Source organism: Capsicum annuum, chromosome 10, assembly GCF_002878395.1.
Source record: "Capsicum annuum cultivar UCD-10X-F1 chromosome 10, UCD10Xv1.1, whole genome shotgun sequence".
In the NCBI taxonomy this organism is placed as follows: Eukaryota; Viridiplantae; Streptophyta; class Magnoliopsida; order Solanales; family Solanaceae; genus Capsicum; species Capsicum annuum.
The window spans coordinates 106829524-106844133 of NC_061120.1; the positions used below are offsets into that span (position 1 = coordinate 106829524).

At 36.3% G+C, this 14610-nt stretch overlaps 1 protein-coding gene across 2 annotated transcripts; it reads right to left on the reverse strand.

Moving 5' to 3' along the window:
* Window positions 1–1182: 1182 nt before the first annotated feature.
* On the reverse strand, window positions 1183–11518 carry LOC107852152 (beta-ureidopropionase). 2 transcript variants are annotated; one of them, XM_016697208.2, is made up of 6 exons: window positions 11007–11497; window positions 9915–10022; window positions 2975–3163; window positions 2660–2887; window positions 2368–2592; window positions 1183–1884 (listed from the first exon to the last, which is right to left on the reverse strand). In XM_016697208.2, the coding sequence occupies exons 1-6, from the start codon at window positions 11142–11144 to the stop codon at window positions 1510–1512; spliced, it is 1263 nt and encodes a 420-aa protein (XP_016552694.1). In that variant the 5' UTR covers window positions 11145–11497; the 3' UTR covers window positions 1183–1509. The 2 variants fall into 2 exon arrangements, with proteins under 2 accessions (XP_016552694.1, XP_016552695.1); XM_016697209.2 differs by lacking the exon at window positions 9915–10022 and having other exon boundaries at window positions 11007–11518.
* Between the last annotated feature and the right edge of the window lie 3092 nt (window positions 11519–14610).

Below are 14610 nucleotides of genomic sequence, written 5' to 3' on the forward strand. Positions count from 1 at the left end.
CAAAATGAAATGTAGAGATGATTTTGCTCCACGAAAATTACCTGATGAACGAAGAGAAACTTAGAGACAAAATTCAATTTATCTCCACAAAATTGGAGCGGAAAAGCAATTCTGTCTTGAGTTTTAAACATCTATAAATAGGAATGAGGTCATATATTGATGTAGATTTTGGATACATTTTAGCCTTAGAGCATCCCTTGAATATCTTGAATGGATTTAAAGATTTTCACTATGGACTTTGTTTTTTATATTTATTTAATCTTTAGTATGTTTATTATTGCATTTTATCTTGTATTATCTTTCTCTAGCTAAAGTAAATTTGGCTAGTCATTCACCCACCAACTTATAATTTCGATCTAGGGGTATACATCGATCGATTCAATTCAAATTTATGTATTATTGGTTCAATTTATCGATTTTTGCTTTTTAAATATGCTAAACCAATAATCAAATTAATAAGATATTTTTATCAATTTTTGATTTATCAATTTTTAGTTCTTAACGGATAGATTTTTAATGTAACTGATAAGAAAACACTCATAAAATAGAAATAGTAGCAATTGACATGAAAAAAAAAACTAAATCTTAGTTGCAACCAAAATCCTACATAATGTGATTTAATTTACAAGAATCTTCAAGTTTGAACTAAATATTAATTCGAGAAATTGAATAGATTTGGTAGTTTGTAAAAATTAAAGAGAAATTACGAGAAATATATAATAAGTGTATATACATATAGACATATAGGGGACAAAGTAGTAATTTAGTATACACTTATTGGGTTATGGGTTTATCCACAAACCCAATAAAAAAAAACTAAAACTCTACCAACAACCCAATAAAAAAAAATTATAAAACAATTAACCCTACAACCCAATAACAATAAACCAATAGAACTTTTTTCAATTCAATTTATTGATCAATTTGATTTTTTACACACCCTAGTTCAATCTATTTTAACTTTCCTAATTTCGGTCCAACCAACCCATTTGACACACCAAAGTAGTTGTAATCCATAATTGAGTTTCACAATTCTTTTTATTTTAATTTAGTTAAAGTAAAAATGATATGACATATTTTCATTTGATGTTGATACTATTATCAGTGTGATTGGGAGACAAGCATGGTCAAATGTCATAACAAGTTCAAGTACTTGGCGAAACTAGTAAGAGGGGCAAAATGTCAAAACAGAAAGAGTAGAAATGCCAGTTAGGCTCTTTTAACCATTTTTTTTAAAAGGATCCTTAACCTTACTGATTAATACTCACTCCCTTGTTTCAACACAATTGCATTCTAATATTACCTATTACACCCGTGAGATCTTTCCACAGGCATGTAGTTAGTCCATGTTGATGATGTTAACACCACTATGAATTCAGTATTTGTACAAAGTCCACAATTTATTGCAAATATGTTCTTGAACGTACACTTCATGGCCATACCTTGCAAACTCTGGGATACTTTACAGATAGTCCGAAAGCAATTTTACTTGCTTTTCTTTCTAAATGATCAAGGCAGAACTTGAGCACTCTTATGTAACAAGGGGTCAGAAATGACTTGTGGCTCAAAATCCTGTTTCATATAACGAGCAAGCAGATCAGAATAGACTTCATAACGAGCAGTCATTCGAAATCCCCACTTGTCCTTCAGCTGCCGGCAAAGGTTGAGATCCATGTCAGATATCAACAATCCATCCTTGCAACGGGACAGAGATGGTGTACACGATGCATCTGGTGCAGAAAAATGACTGGAACCATAGAAATGCCCAAAATTTGAATGTTGTGGCTTTCCATCTCCTGAAGTGAAGGGATGGGGGAAAACTTCTGTTCCGACACGGTTAATTGAACCAACAAAATAACTATTTGCTATTGCTGCATTGCGAGCCTGTTTCCAACACAAAACAAAAATAAAAGTAAAAAAAAAAGACTAGATGTCGTTAACCGATGCGCCGTCAAAGGGTGATATCATTTCTTAAGGTTATTCTTTAAACCAAAATTTTCCATAACCCAAGTTTAGACATTGGTCAATATGAGTATTTCTTACAAATTTTGTCAAACTCAGATGTAATTCTTTGTAACTGACACTTTTATCATTGGTTAATCATGCTTCCTTGGAATTTAACATCTCTCTGCTCAAACTACTGTGATTCCAAGGCAAAACACTAAGGGTTCGTTTGGTTGAGAAATACTTATCCCGGGATAATTAATTCTGGGAATTACCCAGGATATCTTATCCCACCATGCAGATGGGATAACTTGGGATAAAATAATGTTTTATTTTATCCAGGGACTACTTATCCTTTATACCTCACACCAAACGACCCCTAACAGAATACAGTCATAGCATAACAGAAAAAGAAAATAATACCTCTATGGGCCACATTGGTTCACTAAGTTCACCAACAGTAGCTGATGGGTTGAAAACAATCTCTGCACCATTTAACCCAAAAGCTAACCAGTTCAGTGGATGGTGCCTTCCATAACATATATTAACAGCAATCTTGCCATATGCTGTCTCAAACACGGGATGGCTAGTGTTCCCTTCCATGTAATATGTACTCTCGTTGAAGTCCCCAACTCTAGGTATATGATTCTGCAAATTTCGAAGTAATTAGTTCCTGGAGAAAACCCAATGTTGTAATTTGCTTTGCGGGATTTACCTTCCGATGTTTCCCTATTATGTTACCATGATTTCCAATTATTACTGCTGTGTTCCACAGGGTTTCTCCATGGTTCAAATCCCTCTCAAGAATTGGACTAATGATAACCATGTTATATTTTTGTGCAAATTGCTGAAGAAAACTTGTTGATTCTCCATCAATCTGCTCAGCAAATTCACACCATTTTTTCTCACGAGTACAAAATGCAAATGGCATCGTCCATGCCTCCTGCACAAGAGTGAAAGAGAATAGCAAATGATTAAACTCAAAAGGGCAATAAATTCATCAGACTTACAAAACCAAGTCATAACTCACTTGCAAGCATAGAATGTTGACCCCTGAAGAACCTGCAGCATCAATCATGGGAATCAACTTTTGAAAGATGCCCTCCCTTTGGTTCAGGAAAGGTGCAGTTGTGGGTAGAGCAACAGAATTCTGAATGAGTCCAACCCTCACAATCCGAGGTCCTCTCAGTGACTCTCTGTCCGCAGAAAAGCTAAAAGCCTGGATTTATGTGAAAAGAATTGATGCATTAAACAGTGTACGAAAAAAATAATGATGAGAACTGAGAAAAGTTTAGTTATTGACAAAAATGGTGGCTTTTGTCCCATCCCAGGCAGTTGTGTGTGATCTGCCCGATCAGCCTCATGCATACTACCATAGAGAAGTTGATTTACCAGTCAAACTATTTACAAATTGATCAAGTATAACACAAATCTTCTCGTTTTTCCATATATCTCCACCACTGGTTGCCATACCTACTTCAGCATAAATAAAAGTGTAGGAAATTCAGGCCCACCCATAAGGGGTGCTTTTATGGCCCATTAGGGTAATTAAGTTAACCCTATTATTTTCCTATATAAGTACACATAAGGTGTATTATTAAAGACATATAGGTAGAAAACAGAATACTGAATACTGAACTTAGTATTTTCCTCCCTTCATATTCTCTCTCCTAATCCGGTTTAGGCTGTGGTATAGGGGGTTGCTCCAACACACCATGACAATCACCGCCGGGGGTTGCTCCAACACACCATGACAACCACCGCCGTGCAGTAATCCCAACCGCGGTTCAACAAAGTCTTCCGCTTCTGCTATGTGAACGACAAGTACGTTCTCGTTTATGATTTACGCATAAGTAAAACAATGTAAGATTCAAGCTAGTGCAAAATCCCAGAATCGATTGCACTTTGTTAATTCTAACCAGAAGTCATTCAATACATCCCTCACCCATGTTTAACTTTTATTCTTCTCACGATCAATGGAAGAATCACTATCTTCCTTTCAATTGTGTTAATTCTGAAAATCAGGTATAAATACTCCCCTTCTCCTAATCCTTTTTACCAAGTAGATAATGTTTCCCAGGTTAAATGTATTACTAGGTTACACACATGTTCAAAGGCACTACTGATATAAATAACTCTACATCCTACTGGAATCTACACACTTCAATGTTTTTACGCAAAATCCGACTCAATCATCACTGGCTACATGAAGGAAAAAATAGACCAATAGAGGCTACCACTGAGCTATTACGTTCTAGACAGCAGGTCTCTATTTCCAATGAACATCCAAAAAAGTGATAGCAGATGATTGAGTCAAATTCAGCATCAACACCAATCTCACCGTGCTTTTATTTCTAGGAAGCTGCCTTTGGCATGCAAATCTTCCTACTATGGCAGAATTTGAAAAAACTAAAAAAACCAGCTATCTCCCTTTTACCCTCTATTTGGATGGTAGTTTCTCATGGTATGGTATGGTATAGTTATTAAGAAAACCATGTTTGTCTTGATTGTTTCTTAAAATGTATGATATGGTATGGTTTAATTTCATGGTTTGATAACCATGAAAACCTCCATTTTATGTTGTGAGAATTAATGGAAAAAAATATTATTGAATTGTGTGTCTACATAATTACATTGACACCCTATGTATCCTATTTATAGACACTACATTACAATCCTTTTCCAAGTAGGATTTTGTATACTATTCCTATTCCTACCCATATTCTAACATTCCCCCTCAAGCTGGTGCATACAAGTCATATGTACCTGGCTTATTACAAATGTAATTAATATGAGGATTGGTGAGCGACTTGGCGAAGATCTCTGCAAGTTGATCACCTGACTTCACAAATTTTGTAACAATATCTCCCGAGAGTATCTTTTCTCTGACTAAGTGACAATCAATCTCTATGTGTATGGTTCTCTCATGAAATTCCATCTGGATTAGATGCAATATGAAGGGGCTACTTGATTATCACATACAAGTTGCATCTTACCAGTTTCTCCAAATTTTAGTTCTCTCAACAATTGTTTGATCCAAACCAGCTCGCAAGTTGTTGCATCCATTGCTCAATATTCTGCTTCGACACTAAATCGAGCAACCACACTTTGTTTCTTAATCTTCCAAGACATCAAATTACCTCCTACTAAAACACAATATCCAGAAATAGATCGTCTATAAGAGGGTGATCCTGCCCAATCAGCATCTGTATATCCAGTGATATGCTCATGGCCTCGATCCTTGAAAAATAGTCCTTTACTTGAAGATGACTTTATATATCGCAAAATACGAACAACTACATCCCAATGACTATCACAGGGGAAGTCATAAACTGACTTACAACACTCACAGAAAAAAAAATGTCAGGTCTAGTCACTGTGAGATAATTCAACTTTCCAACTAACCACCTATACCTTCCAGGATCACTGAGTGGCTCCCCCTGTTCTGGCAGAAGTTTAGCACTTGGATCCATAGGAGTGTCAATGGGTTAACATCCCATCATTCCTGTCTCCTCAAGAATGTCCAAACCATACTTGCGTTGAGAAATAACAATACCTAATATGAACTGAGCAACCTCAATACCTAGAAAGTATTTCAGTCTGCCAAGGTCTTTCGTTTGGAAATGCTGAAAGAGATGTTGCTTCAAGTTAGTGCTACCACCTTGATCATTGCCGGTGATAACAATATCGTCAACATAACCACTAAATAAATACACAGATTTGGTTTGGAATGGTGATAAAACACTAAATGATTAGCTCCACTACAAATCATGCCAAACTCTTTAATCACTGTGCTAAACTTTCCGAACCAGGCTCGAGGGGACTGTTTCAAACCATAGAGTGACTTGCGCAATCGACATACAAGGCTACTAGACTCCCCCGAGCAACAAAACCAGGTGATTGCTCCATAAAGACTTCTTCCTCAAGATCACCATGCAGAAAAGCATTCTTAATGTCCAATTGATAATGAGGCCATGCCAATGACGAACGGCAACCATAGAGAGAAAAAGACGGATTGATGTTATTTTAGCCAAGGGAGAGAATGTGTCACTATAATCCAGCCCAAATATCTGTGTATATCCTTTGGCAACAAGGCGAGCCTTCAGCCAATCAACCTGACCATCTGGACCAACTTTGACTGTATAAACCCAACAGCAACCAATAGTAGATTTATCTGCGGGAAGGGAAACAAGCTCCCAAGTACCACTCGTATGTAAAGCAAACATATCATCAATCATAGCCTATTTTCATCCTGAATGAGAAAGTGCTTCTCCTGTAGTCTTAGGGATGAAAATAGAGGACAAAGTTAATACAAAAGCATAATGGGGTGATGACAAACGATGATAACTCAAAAAAGTATAATGTAGGTTAGTATTACGAGTGGATCTTATACCTTTTTGAAGTGCAACGAATTGGCTAGGAAAAGGCAGGTCCACAGCAGGGAAGCGTCAGGCACATAACATTAATCATCTGGGATTGATGCTGGACGTGGTCGGCGGTGATAAGTCAAAAGTGGTGGCACTGTATGTAGCTGGAGATGGAGAAGTAACCGTAGATTTCTCAAAGATAGGTGCGGGTAAGACTGGAGGTATGGGTAAAACCTCAGAGATATCAAGATGATCAGAAGATGTATAGTAAGGTTGAGACTCAAAGAATGTGACATAGACGGACATAAGGTAGCGACCCAGAACAGGTGAATAGCATCACTACCTTTTTTGAACTCGAGAGTAACCAAGGAAGACACATTTGAGAGCACGAGGGGCTAATTTATCTTTTCCTGGGGCTAAGTTATGAACAAAACATGTGCTCCCAAAAACACGAGGAGGGATAGAGTAGAGATGTGACTGAGGAAATAGTATGGAATGGGGAACCTGATTCTGGATCGAAGATGATGGCATTCTGTTAATGAGATAAAAAGATGTGAGGACTGCATTGCCCCAAAAGCGCAGCGGAACATGGGATTCAGTAAGAAGAGTGTTGAGTAGTCTCAATGAGATGCCTATTTTTCCTTTCTGCTATACCGTTCTGCTGAGGGATGTATGGACATGATGTCTAGTGAATGATTCCTTAATGAGTCATAACTCCTGAAACTGAGAGGATAAGTATTCTAAGGCATTATCACTACGAAAAGCACGAATACAAACACCAAATTGATTTTGTATTTTATCACAAAAACTTTTGAATATATAGAATAACTCGGAACGATCTTTCATCACGTAAACCCAAGTAAATCTTGAAAAATCATCGATGAAAGAAACAAAGTAACGAAATCCTAAGGGTGAACTGACTCTACTAGGACCCCAAATATCAGAATGAACTAATGAGAAAATAGACTCTGAGCGACTCTCAATACTGCGTGAAAATGTAGCACTGGTGTGCTTCCTAAGTTGACACGACTCACAATCTAATGTGGATAGACTAGACAAACTAGGCACCATCTTTTGTAGCTTGGATAGACTCGGATGTCCCAAACGCTTGTGAATAAGGTCGGGAGGGTCTGTACCGGAGCATGCTGTGAAGGAATTTGAAGAGGTGAGATGGTACAGGCCTTGTGATTCATGTCCTATGCCAATTGTCTGTCCCGTTTTGCGGTCCTGCATTAGAAAAGAATCATAAAAAAAGATATACTACAATGAAGGGCAACGTGTCAGACGACTAGCAGATGCAAGATTAAAAGGACAACCACGGACATAAAGAACAGAGTCTAGAGTGACAAAAGATAGGGGTTTGGCTTGTCCAACTCCTTTTGGCTCTGTTCAAATTTCATTAGCTAAAGTAATAGCAAGAAGAGATTGTAAATAAACAATATCAGACAGAAGTGACTTGTCAGTAGAAATATGATCAGAAGCACCTGAGTCCACATGACCCAAAGGTAGGAGATTGTGTAATTGAGGCTATTGGTAAAGATATATGCTTACTTGCTCGATACTGAAGATACTCATTATATTCCTTGTCAGATAAATACACCCATTGATCACCTATTGTGTTAGACTGAATGAGCATTTTTAGGTGGCCGACCATGCAAAGAATAGCATATTCCACGAGAATGTCCAAGACTATTACAATAACTACAGTTAGGTCGAGAATAGCATACGCCTCGAGCATGTCCAAGCCTTTTACAATAACTACAACTAGGTCGAGATCTTCCAAATCGACCTTCCCCCATCGATTCTTCATAAACTGTGACATCTGAGTTTTTGATCTGCTCATTAAGATTCGGATTTAATCAGGAAAAAAAATATTTCCAGAATTTGGCCAGGAAAAAGAAAAGTCGTTGGATATAACATCTGATCTCCAAAAGGTGCTCGAAATCATAAAATAATCATATGAGCAGCCTCGAAATAAAGAGGCGAGGCTACTGAAAGAAAGAAATTACCGAAAAAGTACCGGAAAACTCTGCACACACCGGCGCATGGACTAACGCGCTCGTCGGGGAATATCTTTCGGCAGCGCGTGAGGGCACGTGTGACACCTATTCTCGACAAGTTTGACTGGGTTTGCTCGCCAAGAAGTTCCGAACATGATGGCGGTGTTGGTTTGTTTTGAAACACACCAACGAAAAATATATTTATTTGGGCAGCAACTTTTGTCAACGAAAAGCAACACAGTGACGCCGGAATGATATTTTTCTCACGAACGCTTTGATACCATAGGAGAATTAATGGAGAAAAATATTATTGAATTATCTCTACGCAATTACATTAACACCCTATTTATAAACACTACATTACAATCCTATTTCAAGTAGGATTTTGTATACTATTCCTATTCCTACTCATATTCTAACATATGTAACATCGATTTGGTGGTATTCCATGGTTTGCTTATTTTTTTTCAATTATGCTCTTACTTAATATTATATAATTCTATTATCCTTCACCTTATATTATTTAACTCCACCTCCTACCCTGACCCCCACCCCACCAACCTCCCCCCGCCCCTACCTCGACCTGACCCAGCCCCCCCACCAAATCCCCCCACCCAATTTTTAATTTATCTTATAAAAATATTTCAAAAATTTGTTCTTACTTGACCCTCATCCCCAACCAACCACTTACTAACCCCTCTCCCCAACCAATTTCTTTTTTATTTTTAACTTTTTTTTTTAAACTTTTAAGAAAATTTTCTTACACCACCCCCACCCCCACCAGCCCTCCCCTCCCCCTCCCCCACACACAAAAAAGAAATAATTTTTTAAAATTAATATTATTTAAAAAAAATTTAGAACTTTTTTCTTACCCTACCCTTTATCTCCACCTCATACTCCACTATCCGCATCCCTAAATATTTGTTTAAAAAAATATTATTTTACCCTACCTCCCTTTATTATATTCATTTTTATTATTTTGTGTTAAATATATACAATTGTTTTTTAAAAAATATTTTTTTATTTGTGTTACGAATACAAGAAAATAAATAAGAAATAATTTATTTTCTTGAAAAATATTTTCTTTTTGAATTCCGTATCTAACACACCCGTAGCATACACAAAAAATACATTCAAACTTTCTATTTTTCATTGGTGTCACGTTTCAAAACACCAAAAAGAAATGAAATTTGTTATTATAAAAATAAATCCGGTTATATTTATTTGATCTACAATTTTATTAAATTTGTTAGAATTTACATGAACTTAATAATTTAATATATCTACATGACATAATTTATGACAAATTAGTAGGAAGAAAATTATTTTATTAATAATTATTGATAAATTTAACATTTATAATAATTAAGGGTATTTTAGTAAGCTTACTAGTCCCAGTAAACACCATACGGTCAAACCAAATAATAAAACTCATTAAATAGCAGTCAACTATACAGTTTATCCAACAATTATATTGTACTGTACTATACCATACCATACAGTACCATACATTATGAAACCATGACAAACCACCATCCAAATAAAGTGTTAGGTAATCCATCTAGAATTCCACTCTTCTTAAGCAAAAGATTTAAGTTCCCACCTGAAGATCAAAATTGTGTTTAGAAGAGAGAGCTTTGATAGGCCGTTGAAGAGTGATGGGCTCAACTTCCTTTCCACAATTTAGCCCAAGAAGCATGCGACTGACTTCCTACAAAGTAAAACTTATTTTGTCAGCATAACCAGAGAACTATAAACTTAAGGCCTTACCTCTTCAAACTTTGACTTAGTACTTTATCAATCAAGACTAACGATTCCCTATCCCTTGACAACTATCCTGAGCAGGATGAAGTTAGTACTTTCCCAATCAAGACTGATGATTCCCTATCCCTTGACAACTATCCTAATCAGGATGGACCTTCTCAATACTGTACTCAAGGGTAAATAGCCCAATACGTATTCGTGAATCTCTGCATACAATGTTACCAAAAAAATGAAAAATAAAAAAAGACAGTCTAGTGCACTAAAGCTCCTGTTATGCGCCGGATCCAGAAAGTGTTGGACCACAATGATCTATTGTGTACTGTCTTAACTTGAATTTCTGCAAGAGGCTGTTTCTATGGGTTGAACCCGTGACCTCTTGGCCACATGGACGCAACTTTAGCCGTTACTCCAAGCAACTTTTACATAAGATGGGTATATGTCACTAGTTCATACCCACAAAAATACCATGTGCGTGTGTGTATTTGTACAATGCATAGAGCAAAAGGAGGACCATCTTGACCTAATCAAAGCTTAAACAACAAAAATCATGTCACCATGCTTAAATTAGCATCTCCACCACATCCAAGCTTGAATTAACAGCTTTGGAGGGGAAAAGAATCCAGAAGTGCATATCTTCATTTAATCATGAAAAGTTGAAAACTAAACAAAGTTGAGCACAGAAAGACATCTCCAACCTCGTTCCATTTCTTAGGCAAATCAATCTGATGTAACAAAACATTTATAACTAGGCCTCAATCCCAAAAAATCTTCAATATCCATTTCGCTCTACATGAACACAATTGTCATTCTATTACTCACTAATCTAACTTTCAAACAGGGGAAGATCCAGTGAATATAGGACACAATTAGTCGAAAATTTCACGAAGAGGATTGGCACATGCATGCTAAAAGTGGATCTAAAAGTTTTGACCTGGAAAAGTTGGGGGCTGAGAGAAGCTTGAAGGAGACGATGAAGAGAGTCAAACCCACAAATCGAACCGTCTTTTGGGTTCTCCTGAGTTGATCCATTTTCTGCAACAACCGTTTCTTCGCCTTCTCTCCTCTCCATTTCTCGACTCTCTTTTCTTTTGACAATGAATAGATTATTGATTTGCCTGGGCCAATGAAATTAGGGGCTGGTAGAAAAGTTTCAAAATAAATATAGGTTTTTTAATTTATAATTATTGAGTAGGGGTACATAAAAAATAAATTAAGCATTAAAAGGTTTTTCTCATGTGAAATATGGGGCAGCCCCGCGCTCTCTTTCCTCTCTCTTGCTTTTGGATGCTTTTCTCCCATTATCGTTATGCTTATTGTTGTTGTTTCTCTTCTTCATTATTATTTATCTTCTTCTTTTATTTGGATGCTTTTCTTTTATTTGGATGCTTTTCTCCATTATCGGTATGCATTATTGTTGTTGTTTCTCTTCTTCATTATTATTTATCTTCTTCTTTTATTTATCTTGACATTGTTGTTTATGTTGTTGCTAATATTGGTGCTACATGATCAAATTTTTAGATTATATTCTTTTCAAATATCAGCAGGGCACTCTTTTTCCTCTCTCTACGCTTTTGGATGCTTTTCTCCATTATTGTTATGCATTGTTGTTATTGTTTTTCTTCTTCATTATCATCATCTTCTTCTTCTTTTACTTATCGTGACATTGTTGTTATTGTTGCTGCTAATATTATTGCTACTTGCTCAAATTTTTGAACTATATTTTGTTCAAATATCACTGGACGTTACTTCATAAGTGATTTTGGTAAGTAAAATAATGATTTTTAGTTCAATTTTTTATCTGTGTATATCAAGTGTTTTTCCAATAATTTACAGTAGTGTATCCAACAGTTGTTGTATTCATCTATAACAACTGTTGGATAATTTCGACTATTGTAAAAGAGTTCTAACAAGTAAGTTATTTGTTGCAACAGATAAGTCATCTGTTGCAATATATGTCGTAAGTGGATCCAACAGATAAGAAATCTGTTGCAACAGATGACTTACCTGTTGAATATATGTTATAGCAGCCGACCAAGCTGAGATAGAATCAGAAGCTTAATCCAACAGATAAGTCATCTGTTGTAACATATGAGTTATCTATTGCAACAAATGAGTTATTTGTTGCAACAGATGAGTCATATATAGTAATAAATGAGTCATCTATTGCAATATATTATTTACCTGTTGGACTCATGTTACTGTAATACCCCAAAAGTTCAGACATTTTAGGATCATGCTTCGAACTCATGAGTAATAAATTTTTAGTTTTTTGGTAGTGTTATGGTCAAGGTTGATTCATATTAAGGCCTCAAAAGTTTCCTAGTTAATAGACGAATCAAAACATTTCCTTACCAATTGAATTCTTGAGAAGGATATTGGTATAGTCAAATTCAAATGAGCATATCTCTCGTTATGCTATGAATTTCTAAACTAATGAGTAATAAATTTTTAGTTTTTTGGTAGTGTTATGGTTAAGGTTGATTCATATTAAGGCCTCAAAAGTGTCCTAGTTAATAGACGAATCAAAACATTTCCTTACCGATTGAATTCTTGAGAAGGATATTGATATAGTCAAATTCAAATAAGCATATCTCTCGTTATGCTATGAATTTCTGAGCTCATGACCCACCAACAGATAGATAATTGAATTAGCTTTCCAACGATATCAATTTCGCCTAAATCTAATATCGGAGAAAGGAGTTATGCCTATTTTACTCCAGCATATCAGGCTGGGAAACTGAGTGACGACATTCGTGATAAGCTGTCACAAGCGTGATGACTTATCACTAATGTCGTCAGCCCTGGGTATATTTCCACCCTCAGTGATGACATTTTGTGATAATTCGTCACGCCCATGACGGCTTATCACCAATGTCATCAACCTTAACCAGAAAATCAAGATTTCACTCTTTTGTGACGACATTTCATGGCGACTTATCACCAGCTTGATGACTTGTCACGAATATTGTTAGCATTAGATTTTCAGCAATTGGAAAGCGGTTTAGTAAGGGTATTTTGGTCTTTTTTTCATTTTCCACGACTTATAACCCTCAAGGAGCATATTATCTTCCATTCTCTTTAATTAAACAACTTAAAAAGCTCTCTCATACACTCTTAACCACAAGATTAGGGTTTCCTCTTAAGATCATCTCCTCAAGAACAAGAACATTCTCTCCTAAAGGGGTTAAACCCTAGTCAAGAAAAATCAAGAGCAAGCCTAAGAATTTCTTTAAGAACCTTCAGAAACATTAGATCTCTTTCAAGATTCACTCACTAAGGTATGCGTAGTGTTCAACCATGGATCTCTTTCATCCATGGAGCTCAAAAATCATGGTTTAAATTATAAATTATGATTTTTTTTGTTGTGTTATGACTATATTCATGTTGATAATTGTTATTTGGATTCAAACATTAGCACTGCTCATACATGTAAGCCCTTTTGCATATAGCCTACCTCACCTGTATACTCAGTACTTTCAGTTGTACTAATGCATTTGCGCTATGGTGCTTTCTTTTATGTTACACCATAGGTTCAGAGCCACGAGTTCTAGATCAGCAGTAGTAGTCGCATTTCAGTAGACAGAGTTGCAGTGAGTCCTTTTCATTCGAGGATGATATGATTTGACTTCATTTTTTTTCTTCGATTATCTTTCAGTTTATGAAGTTAGTTGAAGACATGTTCCTTCAACTCCTTACTCTGACCGTATTTAGAGGCTTTCAAATTTAGTTCAGATTTGTTTCAGACTTCAATTGTTTTGGGTATTTGTTACCCCATATGGATGTTATGATTTGTCAGATATTTTATTCAATTGAGCCTTATGGCCTATTACTCATGTTTTCCATATTTTACATGTATATTATGTAGCTTACAGGTACAGATATCAGTCATGGCTTAGCTTGTGGTCCTTCGGGGTCATAAGCACCGTGTAGCATTCCAGTTTAGAAAATTAGGGTGTTACAAACTTGGTATCAGAGCCTAAGATTCAATAGAGTCCTAGGAAGTCTGAAAGTCGCATTTAGTAGAGTCTTATACTTGGGTGTGTTGCGCACCACATTTATGTGCAAGTGGCTATGAGATATTTTAAGAATAGTTTTCCCTCTTTCAGTATTCATGTCGTGCTAGTGAGCATAATCATAAGTCATTCTCTTAGTCTAATCCACTTCTTCTCTTTATTTCAGAACATACCTCCTAAGAGAAGAAATTAGTCAGCCCCTCAGCCCGAAGAACCTTTGGGCGATCATGTTTCTTATGCGGAGTTCAGGACCGCATTTACTACTCTTGCTCAGTTTGTGGTTGCCCAAAATGAATGGCCACCAGCTATTCCGGCCAATCCAGTGGCTAACTCAGTCGCAGCTAGGATTCGAGACTTCACCTGAATGAACCCTCCATCTTTCTTCGGGTCTAAGTCTGATAAAGATCCTCAGGAATTTATTGACCAAATCCAAAAGGTCATAGACATCATGGAAGTTACTTCTTGTTAGAGTACTGAGTTAGCCGCATACCAATTACAGGATGTTGCTCACACTTGGTACAA